Here is a 23,285-nt window from a genome sequence, read left to right as displayed (position 1 = left end):
TTAAATATATTTCGCACGTTTTCTTTTTATTGTAAATTTTTGTTATTTTCATAAAACTCATAGCACTGTACTTCAATATTTAAACTGTCTTTCTTGAAACTTATAAATCAAATATTTTTATTTTTTTTTGCAGCCAACAATTTTATAAACGGGGGCATGGAGTCGGGGGCACAGCAGTTCTGCCTTAAGTGGAATAGCTTTGGTAGCAATTTGGCGACGTCGTTCAGTAACTTGTTCAAGAGTGAGACCTTAGCGGACGTGACGCTCTTCTGCGATGGCGTTTCTTTCAGGGCGCACAAGCTCATCCTCGCCGCTTGTAGCAAACACCTCGCAGACCTCTTCGAGACGGCGCCGCTCCATCAAAACCTTTTGGTCATATTGGACGGCACGTCGGCCGTCAATATGGCAGCACTCCTAGAATTCATGTACAAAGGGGAAGTGCACGTTTCGCAGGATTCCCTATCGAGTTTCCTGAAAGCCGCCGAATGCCTGCAGGTAAGACATAGTTCGTCAACTCTCAACTATGGAAACTATTTCGATCATTTTACAGGTGAAAGGGTTAAGCATCGAACATGAGAAATTGGTGCGAAGCCAGAGCATGGATCCGTCTGGCAACGGCGAAATGGAAAGCCCAACAAGCAGAAGCAGTAACGGCAGCAATAAGCCACTCAAAGTAGAAGCAGATATGCCACCACAGAGTCCCTCGTCGTATTCTCCAGCCATGTCACCTTACCTCCAGCATCACCATTACAGACAGCCGTACGATAGGAGGCCGTTGCGCAGCCCGACCCTTCAGGAAAGGGCGAGCGTTTTACGCGATGGTAGCAAATCCGGACGACCTCCATCACCGGGCCCCATGTCACTCGCCTACCGTCCCTCGAGCAGTTCCTCGTGCTCCCTGCCCCCTTCGCAGCAACCGGAAGCGGATGCCGCATTACCAGAAAGATTTGAAAACGACCCTCAAGCTACTGCACTCATTTGTCCACCATCAGAAGCCAACTCCGCTGACCATTGCCATCGCGACCCTGGATGTCCAGAAGGTATTTATTATTAAATTCAAATCGTAATTACGTAATTTAACCCAACGCAATTACAGATCTTCGAATGAAACTTGACCCAACTCCCATACAAGAAGAACCTTTGAGCAGTACAGGCAATTCCAACAGTATCGTCCCTATGAACACAGCAATTGCAAACGGAGCTTCACTAGGAATGTACGACGCTGCAGATACCAATATGAACAAAGACCGCGATCTGATACCAACGACGCTATGGAACTCAGTTACTAGTAAATTATCCAAGACAGGTGCCATTACCACACCAGACGGTATGTACTCGAATCTCCCAAACAACAAATACGTGATAACTAATTGTATTTCGTTCATTTTTTTTGAATGTTACAGGTAAAAAGTTGAAGTGCCCTTTCTGTGAACGTCTGTATGGTTATGAAACGAATTTGAGGGCGCACATAAGGCAAAGGCATCAAGGTATTCGAGTTCCATGTCCGTTCTGTTCGCGAACGTTCACTAGGAACAACACAGTACGTAGACATATTGCTAGAGAACACAAAACAGAGCTGAGTCTGAAAGCGTTCCAGCAACAAGTTCACAACCCCTAGTAGCAGTAAACTGTTTAAAATAATTATATCACACACGTAAGTATCCGAAGAGCTGGTCTCTGAGGAACAATCGGATTATGTACCTTCCCAAATAATTATAAAAAAACGCACGATACATGTGTCTAAGAGCCAGCAAATCGGATTACTGCGAGGTACCGCAACAGCCACATCTACCTCATAAAACAGTACAAATCAAATAATTAAATCTTCAATGATATATATATATTTATCTTTGCAATAACATATATTTAAATAGTGCAATTTGTTAAAGTTCGCGGTACCCAAGCGGTCTCCCAAATTGCGGCTCACTCCCTTTTGGTAACAAAAACAAACATCACCAAATTTATCATCACGTCTGCAAGTTCCCGTACTTACTTTTTTTTATTATAAATGTTTCGTTATTCTCTCGACTAGTCTGTCACATATTCTACTTCCCATCTCAGGTACATTTGTTGATGTATTTACAATTAAGCTCTAGTTTAATTTTAAAATGGTTGTCTCTCTCTCTCTTTCTGTAAATCTTTCTCTTTAAACGTTAAAGAGAGAAAGAAAATTTAAAAACAAGAATAATTGAAAGAGTGCGTCGTCCTATGATTTTTGAAAAAAAAATTATATGAAGAAAAAGTAAACTGCCCTGAATGTTGTTTAATGTTATGTAATATTATATTATATACTGGAAGCTCCTTAAGGTTTTACAGGAGTTCGCGTATATAGATGTTAAGCAATAGATTTTAAGCAGTCGTATCTACCTCACAAGCCATACCAAAATAGATATTAATATATAAGGTTTTTTACTAGTCATTATCTCTCATCTGCTCGTAGATGTGTTCTAATAAGTTTTAATATTGATAACTACCTCAGTATTTTTGTTTTGTTGAATCGTTTAGTCATGTTTTTTTTATCCTCCTTTGATCTACCTCAAACAGTGAGAATTTTCTGCTGCGGCCAGAAATAGACTAGGTTTAAGTTCCTCAAAATACAACAAACACAATTCACTTTTTTTTTTAATCGAGATTTCTCGAACCTGAAGATACATCTATGCACAAGAAAAACATAGATGGATCTACAATCCTCAATAGTGTGTTCTTTAAGTTACAAGAAGAAGCTGTTTATATATTTTTATGAATATAAACATATTGTGATTATTTACACAACTAAGCAATAATTTACTGAGCTGCCAAATAATATACAAACCGCAGCAGATTTCTCACAATGACAACAACAATATATATATATATATATAAAACAATAGCTTTAATATGACAGGTTTTTAGTTTGTTATTTTATTATTAAATAGAGAATATATTTACATTTCTTTTTCCTTCCTTTATTTAATAGACTTCTACATAGGATTTATTTACAATTATCATCTTCTACAACAACAAATGAAACTAAACTGCCGATTCACTATTATCTAAATACGTATATACTTCTGAGGCTACCGAAGTCCGTTGACAATGAATGAAAGCTTCTTCGACAGTTGTTCAGTTTTTATAAATGTGAAATGCTATAGCAGATTACAATAAATACGGGTATATTTAAGTAGTTTTTAGGTGTGACTGGTCGAATGTAAGCGGATCTTCGGTATTTAGTTTTAATCTTAGTCTACCTCAATTGCACACATCTACTACAATCAAATCACAACAAGAAATAAAATAGTAATAACTATATTTAACAAAATACGGGTATTAAATGTTAAAGTAAGCTCTTCGAAATGTATGTTTTTTTATTTGTTTTTAAAGGCATTCAGGGTTCACATTTCCTATGAACCGTCCAACATGAAAATTTGTAAAAAAAAAATAATTGAAGGCATTCGTTTTGGACGGTTTGTGGTTGCGTAATATCTTGTAAATAAATTGCGCTACGTTGATTTTAAGTTTGTTTAGTTTATTAAGATTTCATGTTTATTGTTTCTTTATTTTTGAATCGTTTATTTTATCGTTCTTTCTTTTTTTTTAATTTTATTATTATATGTTTTGATGAAAAGTCCAACGATGATGTTCTTTGTTTGACTCTAAAGTAATTATTTTATTTAAAAAAAAAGGTGGCGCATCACTTAGTGGGCGCTAACACGAGAATATTCGATGGTTTTGCACCAAACTATACACACGTAAGAAGACAAAAAAAAATAATAAAAAACACTTCCTGTCCAATTTCTAATTATTATATGATGTTGAATTACTTGTAATTATCACTCTCGGTGTAACTTAAGGATTGTAAGAATTGTAAGAAGAAGATGAAAAAAAAAAAAAGATGTGGGACAGGGTGGGACGTTTGTGGATGTCCCAGGCTTCTGTAAATGTTTTGTATAATTATTTATAAAGAATGATGTTGATCCTTGTTACCGGTGTATTCGCTTTAATGTGTGTCCCCTTTTTGTCGTCCGACATTTGGCGCAAGGGTGGACGTAAAAGATGTATAAAAAAAAAACAATTGAATTATGAAAACAAGCAAAAAAAAAAAAAACTTTAATCTTTAAGACAATGTTGCACGCCACCTCCATGGCCGGTCAGAAATTAAGATTGTTTAGGCTAGGAATTGAAAATGTAGGTTTTTAAGGTGAAACAAACAAATTTGGAAGAAAAGCGAAACTCGTACATGGGATGTAGATAGGGTACAAAAAAACGTTGTGAGTGAGGATTTATTTTTTTTGTATAAAGGAATTGTTGGGATTGGAGCGTGTCTGAGGTCTGAGCCAAAACCAAGGAGGCGGCCACTTCGTCTGTTGTGTGTCAGTTTCTACTTCTATATCTCTCTCTAAATATATATTAAAAAAAAAAAACAACAAAGGATAGTTTGTATTGCACTTCTTGTTCGGATCACGTGCGAAACGTAAACACTTCCAAAGGTGGGCTGAAGAAAAATTAAAAAATAAATAATATTTTTTCACTCAAGAACTATTTTTATTTAAACGTGATTGATATATACATAAATATATATTTAGAGCTTTTGGAAACACCGTTGGGAGTTTTACGCTTCGGTTAATATTTATATAAAGATAAACCCATTATAGTTTTATTATAGTGGCAATGCAATGTTATATATTGATGATACAAAAAAAAAAGAAACAATAACAAAAGGAGATAATGATTTTGGAACCCAAAACATACCAATTTCTAGAGTAATTGTAAATGTAACATATTATAATTAATTGTATTGAATATTATTATTATTATGACTACTACTACTATTATTATTATATTACTTTGTTAATTATGTTATTTTTAAGTTGCTTAGACTATTATTATTGTTCAACTCAGGTATTTTCTTTTTAATGTTCAGGGATTTTATTATTTATTTTACGTTAATTTTCAGGATAATGAATTTACGGGTATTCTATATGTTTAAATAAAAAATAATGTTTAAAATGAAACTAACTTGTGAGGAATTGTTGAGAGCTTCGGCGGAAGTTGCAGAGCGAAGAAGCAAAGCAACAAACTAAAAAGAAGAGAAAGCATGTATATTTTTGAAGAAATTGCACACAGAGAGCTCGAATACAGTGTATATTATATGGATGAAGAAAGTGAAAAAAGAAAAAAATATATATATATATTCAGGTGCAAAGAATAATAACTAAGAAACAGTACAAATGTGCATCTACCTCATTGAATCCTCAGCTCATATATAAATATATATATTATATTGCTACTGAAGAACATTTTTCTAGTATAGCATATATAAAGAAAATATATTATATTTAATAATAAAATGATTGAAAAAAAAAATGCAAGTACAAAAAAAAATGTGTGTAAAATTAAAAAAAAAAAAGTAAATAAACAATTGTAATAAGACATGTTAATAACTCTCAGGTATTTAATATAAAATGGTACAAACATAAAATATGAACAGGAGTCACACGCAGTCTGGAATCTCTATTAAATTAATTTAAGCTCTCACGTCAATCTTATTAATATCGGCATTTCTTTGTACTTAAATTCGAGAGAAACGTATATATATATATATGAATATACATGAAAACATCACATTTTATAATTTCATTTTTTTTTTGTTAATTTGTAGATATTATAAGACATGTGAGTTATTTAGTGCAAATTTGAAGAAGATGAAAAATATATATAATGTAAGAAAATTTGAATTTGGGCTGGGTCGGTCGCGTTGAATCCCGTTTCCACATTGGTCCATTGTAAGCGAAGAGGCGGTGCTCCGCGAATCCGACCTTCGAACCCATTTCGTTTTCTTTTTGCATTTCTTTTGTTTTTATTTGTTTCCGTCTGTGTAATCCTCCCATCACCCCTCCACCGACCGTCACAACTATTAACATTACATTGTCACTTCGCAATGTAATGTAAAAATAATTGAATTTATAAGAAAAAATATTATATATGTGCAGCGGCGTGTATGTATACATATTATTCAACAGCGCAACTCTCTGCAAGGGAGTCTAAATTAAATAACAACAACAATGTACTATTATTATTATATTATATATTAATTGTATATAAGCATATGATGTATTCATGTTCTGTTTTCCTTATTAATTTTAATAAACAATTTGACGTTTAACTTGATTTCTTATTTTGAATCCTTCCTATTTCCTCTCAATTCTTAGTTTCATGAATTAAATATTCTGACACATTTTGATGTTCTTCATTAAATTTTCTGTAGTTTCTTTTACCACTCATGATCAAATATCTTTTCTAAATGTTTCAATGTTCGATTAATTAAGTAAAACGCAAGTGAACAATGTGTTATAATTTGAAAATTGAGAAACTCATTACACAGAAATTGTATATATTTTGAACTTATTAGTAGGAAAAAAACTAAATTTTATTATGAAAAATATTAATTATATCAATTATAAAAGAAAATCTTGATGCAAATATGCGAGGGGTCTAATTAAAGATCGCTAAGTTGGCATTAATTCATTTGTTTCTGAAAAACAAAAGTGTTTTTCTCAATTTGTTAAAGTCTAACGATATTTCATGTCAAATTTCAAGAAATAAAAAGTCTTCAGTTCCAAAAAGCCGATTTTGAGAAATGTTTTGAAAAATGGCTCTAGTGACTTAAAAACTGTATTGAAATAAATGGATATTATGTAGAGGAATTACAAAAGGATGAAAATTTAAATGCCAACTTTTTCATGCTCTTTTTTAGATCTACTATTAAAAAATACAAAAATATACTGGTTGGAATCCTCTAATGACAAATGACCATACGAAGATGAATAATATAAGACTTTGAAGACGTTTTTCTGATTGATTATAATCCACCTTCTTTGGATTGTTGAATGAAAAATATTAAAATATTCGTTATCGTTTCGATTTCAATTCCGGATCCGTTGCACTAATTTCGTGCGAAGGTCGATAGAAGTCTGGAGGACGTGCTACTTCTCTTTAACATTTGATGCAGTTTGAATAAGAATTAGTTTGAATACAGACAGTAGCGAGTAACAAAGAACTATCCTATACGAATTGATATTCAACTAGGATGATTTCATTCATCTACTCTATAGCCTATTTAACATTCGATTGCGACATCTCATTCAAACTATAATGATTATTTTCATTTCATTTGGTTTAAATCATAGTACAGTGGTACCTCGTTTAACGAGTTTAATCCGTTCAAAAATTTCCGGATTATTACTCGTATAGTGAATCACGTTTTCCCATATAAATTAATGTAAATTACATTAGTTCATTCCTTGATGGAAAAAAAGTACAATTTTTCATGATTTTCCTTTTCATATCTATGATTCTTTTTAAAAAGCCAATGTTTTGTTAGGAGACATTCCCGTGTTATTAAATTTTGCACAAAAAAAAAACACAAATAACATGTCTGAACACAAGTTTAGAAATTTTATGATCACAAACAACACTAAGATGCAACTAGAATTACCACTACCACTAGAAAATGTTTTCCAATTCACACACGAAGAAGTGAGTTTATATTTGTTTATATTACTTTTATCAATTCGGGGACTTGTTGGAGGTCTCTTTATACTTTTATTATTTGTTTATATAATAAAGCGTACATAGTGTGTTTAGGTAATGGTTGGACACAATACATTTGTGTTTTGGATTTATAGCAAACACAAATTACATTTGCAAAGTATAGTCCGCTTTAAACAAAGATGACAAAGAAAATCGAAGATGGTTAAAATATTCAAAAATCCGGGACTTCTCTTCTCATCGTCACTCGTTATGCGAAACGTCGCTCGTTAAGCGGGTCACTTTTCTTACAATTTCTTTCGCTCGTTAAGCGAGGTTCCACTGTAGTAGTTTGAAAACAGTTAATAGTTATATGCAACTAATCGTGCATGATCGGTTATCCAGCAAAGCTTCTTGAATGTGTACAGGGTTGCTGCGGTAACGAACTTTGTAAGCCGACCGGGATCGATTGTGTATTTTGTTTTAGTCTGGTAGGTGCGAATGTGACGTGTGGTAGGTTCATTTTCGTTTGTTTCTTAACCTATAAAAGAAAAAGAGGAAAAACAAAACTTTATTTACTGTTATGTTCTGTGTGCTGTTGGTTGTTGTATAATCTGTTTGAATTTTGTTTCACCCGAAGGAATGGGAATGTCTTGCTGCATTGATGATGATATGTTCCTTGGAATGACCATGGCCTGACCAGAAAGAGCGCTTTTGTTGTTTTGCCTGGCTTTTCTGTGATTTCTGTTTTTGTTTTCGATGTGATCTTATATATTTTTTTTTTCGATATAGAGAGATCAAGTAATCTTTTCTTACCTTAAATTACTTATGATTTAAACGAAATATATATGTATCTATTAGAGAGCATACTTTAATCATGAATAATTGCACAAGAATGCCGCAAGACTCCTTCGCATCTGAGGTAAGAGATTTTAGTAAGTAGTAAAGTTTTGCATGCACGTAAATATTTAAGTCGCGAGATCAATTGGACATTTTAAGTGCAATTCGATTTCCAGTTAGAAACAGCACCGTAACTTACATAATTGGTAGCAAGGACGACTTGATAAAGTAATGCAAACGGAATTATTTGAAATTTGTTGTTTTATTTACATTCATTGATTGATTTATCACATGAGTCACGTAAATTTACTTTGATGGTACTTCAGTATTTATGTCACTAGATTCAATACTTTCTTCAAATTATTGCTTACACAAGCATTATTTGTATTTTTTCTATATAAATATAGAAATGACATCATGTTTGGTAATGAAAAAGTAATGTGAAACAAAAGAATGTAACAATAACGTACATATCATTCATACGTTTCTGCATGCGTGTACACAGAGTGTGTTTCCTTTTTCGGAATATTCCGCAAGCATCGGCATATTCCTTCCTTCCTTTCGGATGGTGTTAATATGATGATTACGAGTTTTGCACGACGTTGCATGAAAATAGAAGTTCTGTGTGCACTAGTCTCCAGTTTGTTTGTTTCTTACTTCGTTCTTCCACTTTGGCTATTCTATTAAATGATTAACTGTAGTAGGTGTGTGTCTGTTAACGGAAGCTTTCTGCAACATTTCATGGCCATTTTGTTTTATTTTTACCACTCGTAATTGATATTTAGTGTGGTTTCAATTTAATCTCATTAAGGAATGATTCGACCGCATTTTCAGCACGCACATACTCAATTTACTAAATTTTCTTTTATAATCAATGATTATATTACGTTTTTCAAAGCTAAAGAAAACTTTTTCATTTTAAATTTAACATTATTTTATATGTTTTTAAGTGAAATGCGTCTGTTTTTATACAGTAATTCCGTGATTTGAGTCACATGTTTTGCACCGTTTTATAACGGCATTACGTTCTTCAGGTTAAGATTTTAGACGCCAAGTTTAAATTAGTTTATATTAAAAGTAAAACTAACTCCATTACTCAAGTACGTGTTTAGGTTACGAGAAGAGGTCACACTCAAGAGGTCGATATTCTTCAAAGAATAATAAACAACTAGTTTATTTTACTATCTCAATTAGTTGGGATACAAAATAAATATTATTATTTTTTTATTTACACATTATTTTTAATTGATAAAACTAATTAATAATGACCATTTGTTCAAAAGTATCCTTCGAACCGGATTTGAACCAGTGACCTATGGATATCTACTACCTAGTATTTTTCGAACTACAGTCCACCGCTCTACCAACTGAGCTATCGAAGGTTTATATAAGATTAGTTTCAAATGTACAGGCCGATGTACCGGGGTAAATTACCCCAAATTGGGTAAAAATTAATCCTGCGCGTAATGATAACTTCCAGTAATTAAAATTATTTGTATCCATTAAAAAAAATATTTGAAATTCATCTCCGCTCTTCAATTCATCCATGGAAAATATTAGAATTCGCAAGCGCCCTAGATAAATGAATATATTTTGGGGTAATAGGTAAAGCAAATTATTCGATCCTTGTATTAAGATATGCAAAAAGGATGTCGATCCTGCCAGGATTCGAACCTGGAATCTTCTGATCCGTAGTCAGACGCGTTATCCGTTGCGCCACAGGACCTATGAAAAGTTAAAATTTGGTTGTTTAGACCAGTGCTCCCCAATCTTTTTATCTTTATATTTTTAGTAAAAATAAACTCAATCTATCGTATTAGAAATGATAACAGTTTACTATTAATTAGTAGAAGAGATAAAAGTTAGTATTATTTAATAAAATCATTGATAAATATATTGTAATATGATTAAAATATTAATTATGTAGTCAGGTTAAATAAAACGATATATACTGTTAGTAAATAAAATCTAATTATAGCCAGACAGACGTTCGATAATGAATGCGGAATGCTTGCTAAGCTAAATATGGTTCATTCGTTTCGGTAACCTCACGGTATAGTCATAATAACAATAATCAGTCGAGTTTCCTGTTTGTGTTAATGATTATGAAAACGCAGCGACGAGAGGTAGAAGAGTATGGATGGATGGATGGATGGTTAAGAGGATGAAGTGTGTTTGTGCACGTTGCATCGCAAGCAGACTTAAAGAATCCGCTGTGTAGAGCTGTGTTAACCAGGAACATATGGCGTGTATAGAAGAGTTCGTTCTGTGCATATTACTCAATCAAGTAGACTATAAGCGAAGGTGACGTCAAGTCGTGCCTTTGCCATAGATGGAAAAGACGAGGCTTCGGCCAAACGCGCGCGCGTAGGCTGTGGAATATATCCATCCATTCGCCTGATGACTTTTCTTCTTTCGTTATTTCGAACCACCAAAAACAAAAAAAAAATGTATTGCCATCGGGACACGTTTCTGAATTCCTCTCTAATGACACACGCAAGTAAATCTCCGTTTTTATCACGAGCACACACACTTTTCTGAATCGTTGTTAAATATTAAAACGATATACATTTTTTTTTATCTAAATCAAACATTATATAAAATATACACAAAAATAAAGTGAAAACATCGGGTAAAATACTTGATATTTGAGAACTAAAGAAATTTCAACAAAGTGTGCTTTGGATAGATGGCACACGTCGATTTGCCATCAAGTATTGATCTGGAATTTATGTTTTTTTTATATAACTCCTCTAGTATTTAACGTCGAATGCACAATGTAACATTTTCTGTTATCTTATGAATCATGTAATGAACGATAAACCTTTATACACACATATTTATTTAAACAACATCTTGATGAAAATCGTAATATAAATAGACAACAGAACGGCCATGAGTTCGTGCTGTGCATATTAATAAAACTGACTGCATTTTGTACGTTGATTACTGTTTATTATTATAGTTTTGGATCATTCATTTTTTTTTAACGACTGCCTCGGATGCAAATTTCCAATTGATTGAAAATAATCAATGCGTTTATAAAATCGTATACGAATTAATTACATTAGCATGTTAAATGTTGCATGAAGTTCACATTCTACATCTATATTTGTATACAATTATTATACGACTTTGTCTTTGTTAGATAATAATATTGCATATAAATGGTACAGATAATGGAATAACTTGAATTCGATGAATGTAATGTGCAAATATTTATACGGCAGAATGAAAAAAAAAACAATCCGGTCAACTGTAGATAACAGAAATCTGTTGCGCAAATCGAGAATTATAAGTAATATTATAATTGATACAAAAAAAAACATCAAGTTTTAAATTAGTTTCAATCAACTCAATTTGATTTCGAGATTAATTATTTTGCTACTAGTCGACATTTTCATAGTGAATATCCGGACTATTCGAGGTATTAGAATAATTGAAGATCAAATTTAAAAGAAAATAAATATGTTAAGTAAATTTAATAAATATCCTTAAAATATTCAAACACAACAGCTAATAAAAAAAACTTGTATATTTATATAATTATATTAACTAGTTTTACCAGAATTCGTATTTTGTGTTCGTACATATCTGTGGATTGAAAATTGATTTTGTTTGCTAAATATTTACACTTTTTGTCTGAGTAATAAAAAAAATATTGGTAGATATCAGAAAGGTTATCTATATGTATTTATAATTAAACTTAATCATTTTATATTTTGTTTTAAGAAAAATCTAAATTGTAATGTTTACAACTTCTGTGTATGATTATATATATGCCTCCGTGGCGCAATTGGTTAGCGCGTTCGGCTGTTAACCGAAAGGTTGGTGGTTCGAGTCCACCCGGGGGCGTTTCTTTTTGCTCATTTCGGGTGGCAAAAAAAGAATGTGAATGCATGCATATATTGGGTTTGTGTAGAAAATTGTAGGTGTGAATCGAAACTGAACATGAATATGCTGCTGCTGCTCTAAGTCAAGGCCCCTCTGCTCGGTTGTCTCTTTGGAATCGAGCGTGATTTTTTTGAAGGTCCTCCGCGGTTCAGTTCAGTTCTGCGACAAAGTTTGCAGCGGTCGCCGCGCGACAAAACACTCTCCCGAGAGCCGGTTTCCATTTGTACAATTTGCATCTCTCGCTATTCTGACAATTATGTCGAGCTATTTGAACAGGAATCATTCGAGTTCCATTTACATTACGAACAACGATCGGCATCCTTCCTCCATCCATGCGGATTACAAAAGAGACGTCCCATTCCAGACTACCACCGCCACCACCACTCCGGCCAGGAAATGCCTGGAATTCGATCAGGTGAATGTCTCAATTAATAAAAAAAAAAACCTCACGCATACTGGTTTCCACATTGATGCCTTTTTTTTTCATCTAATTGCCATTTCGTATACATTACTTACTGAGTACATTGGAAAGCGCACGCTGCGCTGATATCTTCAACCTTCGATAGCTCAGTTGGTAGAGCGGTGGACTGTAGTTTGTTAAAGCAATAAGGAATGGACATCCATAGGTCACTGGTTCAAATCCGGTTCGAAGGATACTTTTTGGTAGTTTTCGTTTCATTTGTTCGAAATTGTTGTGAAATCCAATGATTCAGAACTAACCATTAAAGTTCTAAGAAAATATTACTTATCACTTTGGATTACCGCGAAGACATTGCATTGTGTAGAAACCAATAATTTACATTTTTATCATGAATTCGTAATTGAAATACAATAAATTATTCATAGCTGTGAAAAGACACATTTACCTCTTAAGATTATGCAAATCGATTCATGTTAATTTGGTCACGAAATATATCTGTATTGATTCATGACAATTTTATCTTGATTCAATCCTATTCTGATTGACATCCTAATAAAGGTTTCATTATAACGATTAAAATAATTCTTATTATCTGCACTTTACAGTTACAATTCGAAGATCATTGTAAGAATAATGTTTTAATCAAATTTAAAAAGGTTTTGAAAAGACTGAAAGTTTACCTTTTTTGATACTTAAACTAGTGATTTTATACATTATCTAATGATAAGTTGTATGTTATTTGATATTTCTATAAAATTATATTATTTTGACATTTTTTGACATGAAAAGTTTGAAGATTTCATAAAAATTGTAAACACGTGGGCGCTATCTGATGACTCATGGAAACAAATTTGTTTAAATACTTTCTTCATGGTTAAAAAAAAATGACATAAGACCCACATAGTTTACAAAATAATTAATTAATAAAAAAAAAAGTTTGTCTTATAGTGTTTGTAAATATGAAGAAGTTAACATTGAAGCTTGAAGCTCAGATTGTTATTCAATCTGTAAAATTTCATCGAATTATGATGAAAAATTCTGGCTTTTTTCTAAATTAGTTTACTGTGGTTTGCTACTATTTCGATCATTTTATAATCTCATTAAGCATCAAATTTTATAACACGATTTCATTTATGATATTATTTATCAATGATATGAAATATTACAATAAATATTCAAATTTGTAATTAAAATTGAAAAAAAAAATGTTTGTATTACCTATTGTATTTATAAAAGTAAATAATCAATATAAATTTATAAGTATTTTATTTAGTGAGTATAATTTACTGTATACATAAAATGTAGAGCAATATTTAATCAATAAAATTCTTGTTAATGCGTTAAGTTACATGGTTACAGTTGTTTTTAAAATTGTTAGATAAATTAAACAAATGTTCTTCGATTTTCTTTTTCAGGGTGTTCAAATCGCAGAAATTGATGTAGGACAACCGTGTGACAATTGCGCAGATTGCGATGGTTTTAAGCCGCACGTTTGGAGGTAACTACTATTCATTTACACTTAAAATGCTTCTGAATTGCATCACTCGCACGCTTTGCATATCCATCGCGAATCTGAAGGGCCAAAATCGTTTGACTTCAGCGTCGCATCTAAGTGAAAATCCACGGTAGAAGATAGCATAAACGACGCTATTAAACTGTATTATTATTCTTCGATTATCAATATTGATCTTTCGATTATCCGTATTCATTTTATCAGAGCCATCATTAACTTTAATGCACTTTTAATGTTCTAAATTTAGTTAATTAAACGATTTTAACACAAATTACAGTATTCAAACATTCCCCAAATATCCAGCTTTCTTGTGCATTTTCCGGATTAATCCCAGAAAATCAGTGAAATGTGAAAGCACTTCTTCAATTTTTCATTTTTTTTTCAACTTTGAACAAGAAAATGAATCTTTGCATCAACTTGAAGGGTTGTAATGATTTTTTTTTAGTCCGGTCTAAGATTCGAACTCATCATCCCTTACAAAGTTTCGCATGATAGAATGAATTAAATTTACATGTTTGTATCCACCGCCGCAGTCTTGTATTATTGGTTGCCTATAGATGCACTTAGTTTTCTTGATCGCATGCATCTGTTACAGCCAGCTAGATATATACAAAAGCATTAGTAAAATTGCAATTGAAATATATTTTTGAAAATGATGAAATTTGTCTTACTAGTTAACATATGTGGGACAGGATGTAAATAAGTAATTTGGTTTTCCAAAACTGTAGTAATATCGCTCACATCTGCGGTTACACATCCGCATCAACGAATTTGAACATGAAAGCATGAAATATTGTGTGTTATAAATTATAGTTAAAGGTATAGTGTAATTTTATTACACAGTTAATTTGGTTTTATATTGCATTCAATGAATTTAGTTTCATAATTGTGGTTACGCATCCGTTTTGAGGTTGAACTATAAAGGAATTACTTTATTTTTTTCTTAAAATAATGATCATGAATCATTTAGGTCATTATCTAGATATGCTTTGTCAATTATTTTGGAAAACGTGTTTTTAATTTTCGTAAAAATATGCTTTGAAGATATATTTAGTTTTTTTTTTATACAATTGAGAAAAATAAATTAGAAAATTGTATATCAGAATAAACTAAATTAAGTAATCTTTCTAATGTTTAAATTTTACTTTTGTTAATACTGTTTAGATTTAGAGGATATTAGAGCAACTTTAATAAAACTAATGAAATTGACTTTGTTATTTGAAGTACGCCATTAAGCTGTAGGTATTATTTTTTTTTTCCATCAAGACCACTTTAATGTCCCAATAAAACGGTTTTAACGTTATTTTCGCACTGAATAAGCCCGTAGTGCGAAGAATGCAACGGCAACAAGCGCGAAACCGTTCACGTGCGCTTTCTTATTTTCCGTACGGAGCGGAGCTTTCGTGCTTTTTACCCATAATAATAAATCGGTGTCGATTTCATTTCCCGTCCTAATGGGGAGCTCGAGGCAAACCTTTACGGGTTACATAACGGCGCCTGCCCATCCCTTGATTCGATTGTGGTATCATCGATGGAAATACGACGATTCGAAACACATCTATCTTGTCTTTTCTTGGGCCGTTGTTGCGTGGCGATTTCTGCGACCTAAGGAGTGTCAGCGGTTTCGTGGAAATTAGCTGAAAGCTTTAAAAGGTATTAGCTTGTACAAATATGTAATTTGTCCCCACCGGAAAATCGTCTCTCCCATCGAGAGGAAACACTATGTGTGTGTGTGTGTATGTGAGAGCTCGAACTAGTTTGGCCATTTATAGTTCACTTTCCAAAACTTGCGTAATGGATTATTTTTAGCGCGCAAAAGGAAGCGACGGAGAGAAAAGAAAATTCATTCACTTTCATCCTTTGCCGCTTCGAAGGAGCCACCGCTGTGCCATGAAAAAAAAAATGAGAAGAATTCATATAGAACCAATTTGTCTTTTATGTTAAGCAGTGCATGCTTTTTGGAATATATCATATAAAATGTAGCGGATTATTTTATAAAATTAATGAAAGCGGAATAATCACCAATCAAAGCATATTATTCGTGAAGCAATTAAATCTAATTAAAAAATAAACGAAAGTGTGAACAAATGTTAGTTTTATCTATATAATAATATGCAAAAGAAGATACATTGTATTTTTTTCTTAGTTTCTGCTCATAAAATACAAAATTAAGTTAAAACTTTGTCACTAGTTCAAAACTTGACGATCTAAATTTCTTTATTTTGTTGTAATTTGGTTTTGTAGTAATTAGTTACTATACAAATACTTTTCTTATAATTGGACCGGTTTAGTTCAGGCAATTATTTGTTGTGCAAACTAGTCAACTTTTACAAATATAAATTGAAGCTGAATATATGTTATAAATGATATTTTTATGTTTTGATCTAAGCAATCTATGATAATTGCATTATCATGTTAAGTTACTATAAGTCCAACCTAGGCGCCATTCAATTTGCTTTATAGGAAAAGATATTTTCAGAAAAAAATAAACAAAATTACAAATAAGTTTAAGGAAATGCAGATAATTAAAATTACTAATTTCTGTTGAGTTTTTCTTAATTTTTGATTTTTTTTTTGAAATTACATTTCATATTTTCTTTTACTATCAAAACATTGAGCAAATAAATTGTTAGTATATCAAATAAACGCAGACAATGTAATTTATAAAAATGATGCAGATATAATGTTGTATGATTCATTATTCAGTAATAAAATGTCTGGTTTGGAAGCTGATATCGTTTAAACTTTGAAGGTTGACAATAAAAAGCGTATCTTCTTGTAGATGGGAAAATATTATGGATGAAATATTCGCAAATGAGTCGCTTCTAATATTAAGGAAAATGGGGCCATTAACAGGTGTAACGGTGCATGAGATTTTTGGATCGCTCGAGAAATGCTGACTGCATCTAAAGGTTAGACAGTGACATTCTCGAGGCGAAAAAAAAATGAAGCTAGGATTTCGTCAATGATTACAAATCGATTCGCGTTGTTTGTTTGTTTTTGCATTAGAATATACGTGTTTTAGCGTTTCATTTTTTTTTTGCTTTGGTGGATGATGGTGTTCTGTGTTGGCTTAACGCCAAAAATTGCGCTCGTTAAAATGCATTGTATTTTTAGAACATTTTTAGACAACGACGATTTTTTTTCTTCCACAAAAAATACACACAAAGCAAAGAATGAATGCTTAGGATCTCCGGAATGAAAATAAGAGCGAAGTAATGAGCTTGAATGGTAAACACGATGGCTGTCCTCGAGGAAATTAGAGCCTCTATTTCGAGAGAATTCCGCTCTTATTTGATAACATTCCCCGGGTGCATTTCCATTAGGAAAATTGTTTGTCAATCAAATTCGCGGCAGTGTTTACGTGAAAAGCGCCAATAAAACCCGGAATAATAATAATAAAGTCGAAATAATAATGAAATCATTTCGGGTGATTTATTGCCGTTTGGCTTCCTTTTAACCTACGCGCGATTCCGCACCGAAGGAACAACAAACAGTTTTTTTTATGCTGCTGCTACCTATGTTTCTACTTGGAAAACAATCAAAAGCTTCGCACGAAAACTTAATTACCTTGTTTATTACCATTGTTCTCAACCTTTCTAGTACTAAATCCACTACGGATACATCACAATTATTTTCTAAAAATAAGAACTCAATAATGCAGTGATTTACAACAGAAAATTTAAGATAGTCACAATTTTAAGAAAATTTTACTGCAAAGAGCTTAACCAATTATAGTATTTTCTATTCCTTCTTTTGGCTCAATAATAGCGAGAAAAATTACGTAATATATGATTGTATTGAATTCAATGAAGATTTATACTTTCATTTTTACGCAAAGGAATGTTTTAGAATGTTTATTAAATAATAAGTTTACAATGAAAATCATTAAATTTGTCCAAAATTAAATAAATAAAAGCAGATAACATATGAACATTTCAACAGTTTATATGATCACAGTAATTGCATTTGTACTCAATGGAATAATTACTATTTTCCTATGAGAATGCACTTACTTCACTATATTAATGCATAGACCTTGAATCCTTATAACACTGCAGATAATAAATTCTTTTGTACTCTTTGAGTTATTGGTGATAACGAGTCTCATTTATAAATACTAATTATTAATTGCAAAGTGTCTCCAGCAATTGTACAGATAACTTTAATTATATTAAATATACATAAATGTTACTAATTTTCACTTTATTTAAGACAAAAAAGCTATTGTTTTCTTGTTAAAAGTAATATGTGAAAAAAAAATATGAATCTTAGAATAACATTGATTATTAATGTGTTTACTATTTTAACATGAAGTTTTTTTTTAGAGCACATAAAATTTAAATATGTTTATTTATTTAAAAAACAAAATATCATAATCAATAAACAGTTGCTTTTTATAACTTACTTTATTGGAAAATTTAAACACTGTGCAATAACTTTGAAGAGGATTGATTCTATTTCAGTTTTATTGCATTTTGCAGTTCATTTAGTGGATTATGAAGTGGGATTATTCGCAGTTATTTTTTCTAATAAAACAACTTAAAAGTTTTTGATTAAATAATGTCATTTTAACGAATCAGCACTAATCGAGGAAGCGCGATAGGAAGTCTAATTGTAACATGTAATTGTTACGTGAAGAAACTCAAGATTGTAGTAAATTCGGTTGTAAAATTAATACGCGTAACGCGGAGCGTTCCGACAGAAAAGATTTGCGAAAACGGATATCAGTGTCGCGGTGTGAGATTATTTCATTGCCGTTAGAAACGGTTGTAGCAGTTTTGTCCTGTAAAATTTACGTCGAAACGAAGGAAACGATTATTTTATATAATCAGTTAATCGCATTGCGGAATTATGTTTGATTGTGATTGGAAACTTATTTATAAAGTGCAAATGCATTTAAGTAATTGCAAAACTGAATTAAAGACTTCCTTGCACTCAATCTAAATTATTCATTATTGTAAAACACTCATTTTTATCTCTTGTAGTAGTAGTAAATACATGTTAGTTCTTCGCCATTTAATACATATAACTATAATCCGAATGCATATAATCAAAAAGCAATGTAGTAGAACGAATTGATATATTAGTCACGATTCTAATTTTATCTTCGATTGTTATGAAGTTTAAATTTACATTTTTAGTACTGATTGTTTCAATTTATGTATTTACTAAATAAAATGTTTGTTTTTTTAATGAGAACATTTATAAAATTGATTTGGACTTTTTCAAATTATTAAATAGGAATTCGCAAGTAGTAAATCCGAATTATTGAGTTTTTCATGAAGCTTCGCGTTGTATTATGATGCATGTTGTTATTACAGGATTCTGCACTTTAAAATAAAGCAAGGTAAAGTAAAAATATGGGGGGGAAATACGGACGCAGGTGATTTGGCTTTCACTCATTGTGTGGATGTACTTGCAACATGATTGAATCACATTTGCGAAAATACGGCGCGAGTCTAAATTTAACCGTGCGGAAACCTAATTATGACCGAAACAATAATGTTTTATGTAAATGGAAACCTTCAAATGAACAGTGGTGTTAATGAATCAAATGCGTACGTTAATAATGATACACAATGACAACGTGTGGATGTTTTGTGTAGAAGGAAAGGAATGCATTAGAAAGCCAATGGTTATCAGCAGCGTCTGATACGGACTTATTTGAATAGTTAGTAATACCAACGAATGTGGTAGTATGAATGCATGTATGTATGCATTCGGTTCTAATTTCGAGGAGTCGGCGGATTCTTGCAGGAAAGGAAAAGAAAAACCCACAGCGGTCGGTGTAAAAGAGTCCATTAATCAAGAGTATGAATTATTAAGATCCACCGAACAGCGACTATTTTTAAAACTATTTTCTTATGAAAGCTTAACCTAATAACTAACATTATTTATAGACGGCGATGTCGCGTACTCGTATATCACAAGAAGGAAATCAGAGAGTGCGGATGGCTTGTCCATTTAATCGTAGCGGTTTTCCAACTCCGTCGTCGTCGTCCCTTATCTCTCGGGTGGTTTTTTATTTTTTTTTTGACGAAGAGCGCGAGTTGATGATGCGCGCGAGTCGTGGCGCGCGTTTTCCCTCTTAATTCGATCATTTCACGTGTTGCTGTCGTGTCGCTCGCATCGCGAAAACAAGGAAAACAAAAACACGCGAGTAAAGTTTTTCCGGGCAGTTTTCCCGCCGCCACCCAAATTCAAAAGCATAACAATATCCTTATCGCCACGATTATGTCGGTGCGCGTTCAGTTGTGATTCGGATCTTGCGGGCGAAAGTAGTCACCCACGACAACAACAACAAAAACAACCGGCGTCCTCAGCATGCTCAGTGACAAGAGTGTTTTGGTCCAGAAGGACCATCAGTTCCCCGATTTCCGGTTGGCCTGCATCCGCATCCTGCAACTGTACTGCAAAGTGTTTGATATCAGTGATTATCTTCCGTACGCCAGGTAATCGAACATAATCGCAATTGCCTTTCACCATTCGAAGCAGTGATAAACTGTGATTCACATTCGCAAGTAATTATCCGCAAATCTCGAAATAATCCTATGAATAATTGGCCGCAAATAAATAAAAGCGAGTCCCCCCCATTAAAAATCGTTTTATTGATGCCGCACACTTTACGGCCATTCAAATATTTGTTATTCGCATCCTAAACCAAAAGTTAACTCTGAAATATTTTCATTATTCACTTGTGAACGACGCGAATTGTCGAACGCATTGATTAATTTGTCATATTTATTTTTATACTACCTGCATGTATAAATCAAGTATTCCTTAAATGCAAGAAAAAAAAACACTTCTATCATTCAAATATTCATACTCTATAATTGCCGTGACGTGGTTCCATTGTTTACTTCTCAAATTTCGGTGATATTTCCAAATCACGTTTATTTATCAATGAACAAATTGAAAAAATAAACAAAAACTCGTCTTGAAATATTCATTCATATTTTCTGTACATATCTAAAACAAACTGAAGCAACATATTTATTTAATACAGAAATTCAAGATTATTAATTATATATTTATACTCATTTATTTCTTAATATCTGTAAAGTATTTACAATTTAATAGAAAATTGGAAATTAAACAGAAACATTACCTATTATATATTGTTGTGTAATTTCGAAAGAAAGATTCGAAGTCCATTTTAAATCGACTCGCAATATTTGTTTACTTGTTTTACACAAAATCATATTAGGCATTTTGCAACATTTTCCAGCAATTAATAATTCCAGAAGCGTTTCAAACTGTACTTTCTCTCCATGCACACATTATGGTCATTGTTGTTGCCGATAATTGCGCGTAACTTTGTATTATCTACCTATCTACGAATAATCACTTTATGCACTTAAAAAAAAAACAATTAAATGTAAATGTTCAATTTCTAACAAGAAAATTAACAAAATTTATATTATTTTTGTAATCCTCAAATTATTAATACAATTAAAAGTGTGGTTTCGATCAGTGCGGATTCACTGCAGTACAGTTTGGAAATATATATAAATAAATACAAAAAAAAACTATAAATTGTAAATAAATTGTTTAGTAATATCAATAAAACGAAAAGTTCATTATTGGGATTTGCTGAAATCCAATATTGTTTTTATGAGTCGATTCAGAGAGGGCTAAGCAATTTGTCCGGTGTATTACCAAAATAAATTGTGTGAGGGGAGTTTTTATCTTGCAGGATTTTAGGGGGATTCGCATATAAATTGCTGCGACGAACTTAACTAGTGACGTTAAACGAAACTGTATACAAGATAAAGCAATACCAAATCCAATACTTATCGTGAAACAAACATAGTTAAGTTCTACTGTATTTATCTTTAAATCAATGACGTCATTTCTAATTTTCATATAATTCTTTGAAAATAATGACTGTATTGTTCATTGCAACATTTGCAAGAAGTAAACACAAATTAATATGTTTTCATATTGATCTTTTTAACAATTTTTTTTTTTGAGATCTAGAAGTTACATCCTCAATCAATAAGAAATTATGTTAAGATAATTGTGGGGCCCTTCGCTAAATAAGAAAATTATATTCAAGAGTGAATTTACGAATTGAGTCAATTGATTCCAATTCACGAAATTGCCCCGCTGAAAACATGCAGCAGATTGTCAATTTAATCAAATCTTTTATAATTACATAAAACGTGCATAACGTATACACATATTTGTTTGTTAGCCTCAATAGAATAATTATGGTAATAAACGATTGTTACTAATATATTAATAACGTTAAAGTTAACTGTGAGAAGTTAAAGAATTATATTTGATAATTATATATTAAAGTTATCAAATTATAGTTAATAAAACGTAAATTGAACTTATTCACATACTGACAAGTTACTTGGAAAGTTGCAAGTAAAGTATTTAATTTAAAAAAACCATTATTGTTTCAACCCTATATTATTATTTGTAACTTAGTTACATTTCTAGTCACTTTTAATAAATACAGTGGAACCTCGCTTTACGAGTTTAATCCATTCCAACATTTCCGGATTTTTACTCGTATAGTGAAACATATTAAAAAATACACAAAATATATGTACACAAGTTTTATAAATGATGTAGAAGGTTCCATTGTATAATTGAATTGTCTAGTATTAAGTTTATATTTTGAAGAATTTATTTCATTATTTAGAAAATAATATAGGAAAAACAAACAATCTTAGCAAATTACTGGAAGTGATCTGTTAATATTTAATCGAAGATAATATTCTGGTTTATTGATATTTATTTTAATGATAATATTATCTTTATTTGTTACTATTATCTTAGTAAATTGATAGAAATATTGGTTTTACATAATTTATGATTCTAAGCTATATATTCTGTATACAAATAGTTGCGTATTAGTAAAGTCCTAACAAAAATAAATATAATTTTATGGAAATTACTAAAAGATTTAATTGATTTCGAAAAAACAAACATTTAAATTTATTTTTAAATATTCCTAATTTGTAATTAACGTTTATAATTGTTGACGTCTTCTCAAAATATAATTCATTTCACAAAATTCCGTTGCAGTGTTATGTAACTCTATACACCTGTTACTCGTTTGTCACGGTGTCAACGATAAGTTGTTTTTTTTTT

The 23,285-nt window shown here is 31.7% G+C and overlaps 1 protein-coding gene and 4 non-coding genes across 8 annotated transcripts in view; 3 read left to right on the top strand and 2 right to left on the bottom strand.

The window, feature by feature from the left end:
* The window catches only part of LOC108558815 (protein bric-a-brac 1), a 40,307-nt gene extending 38,588 nt beyond the window's left edge, over nt 1–1,719 (top strand). For all 4 annotated transcript variants that reach the window (XM_017915848.1, XM_017915845.1, XM_017915846.1 and 1 more), the window contains exons 2-5: nt 134–495; nt 551–1,040; nt 1,097–1,327; nt 1,404–1,719. In XM_017915848.1, coding sequence (XP_017771337.1) covers nt 157–495; nt 551–1,040; nt 1,097–1,327; nt 1,404–1,618 — 1,275 coding nt within the window. In that variant the 5' untranslated portion in view covers nt 134–156 and the 3' untranslated portion in view covers nt 1,619–1,719. The remainder of the gene's footprint in view (nt 1–133; nt 496–550; nt 1,041–1,096; nt 1,328–1,403) is intronic.
* Nucleotides 1,720–9,631: 7,912 nt separating this feature from the next.
* Trnay-gua lies at nt 9,632–9,728 on the bottom strand. The gene is made up of 2 exons: nt 9,692–9,728; nt 9,632–9,667 (listed from the first exon to the last, which is right to left on the bottom strand). It is a non-coding gene; the product is annotated as a tRNA-Tyr (tRNA).
* A 271-nt stretch (nt 9,729–9,999) lies between these two features.
* Nucleotides 10,000–10,072, bottom strand: Trnar-acg. The gene has a single exon. It is a non-coding gene; the product is annotated as a tRNA-Arg (tRNA).
* A 2,055-nt stretch (nt 10,073–12,127) lies between these two features.
* Trnan-guu lies at nt 12,128–12,201 on the top strand. Its single transcript has one exon. It is a non-coding gene; the product is annotated as a tRNA-Asn (tRNA).
* Nucleotides 12,202–12,796: 595 nt separating this feature from the next.
* On the top strand, nt 12,797–12,894 carry Trnay-gua. The gene is made up of 2 exons: nt 12,797–12,833; nt 12,859–12,894. It is a non-coding gene; the product is annotated as a tRNA-Tyr (tRNA).
* Nucleotides 12,895–23,285: the final 10,391 nt, after the last annotated feature.

This window comes from Nicrophorus vespilloides, unplaced genomic scaffold, assembly GCF_001412225.1.
Source record: "Nicrophorus vespilloides isolate i.1.1-1 unplaced genomic scaffold, Nicve_v1.0, whole genome shotgun sequence".
Taxonomy (NCBI): domain Eukaryota; kingdom Metazoa; phylum Arthropoda; class Insecta; order Coleoptera; family Silphidae; genus Nicrophorus; species Nicrophorus vespilloides.
The sequence above is the reverse complement of the archived record's forward strand: the minus strand, read 5'-3'. Positions and strand labels throughout refer to the sequence as shown.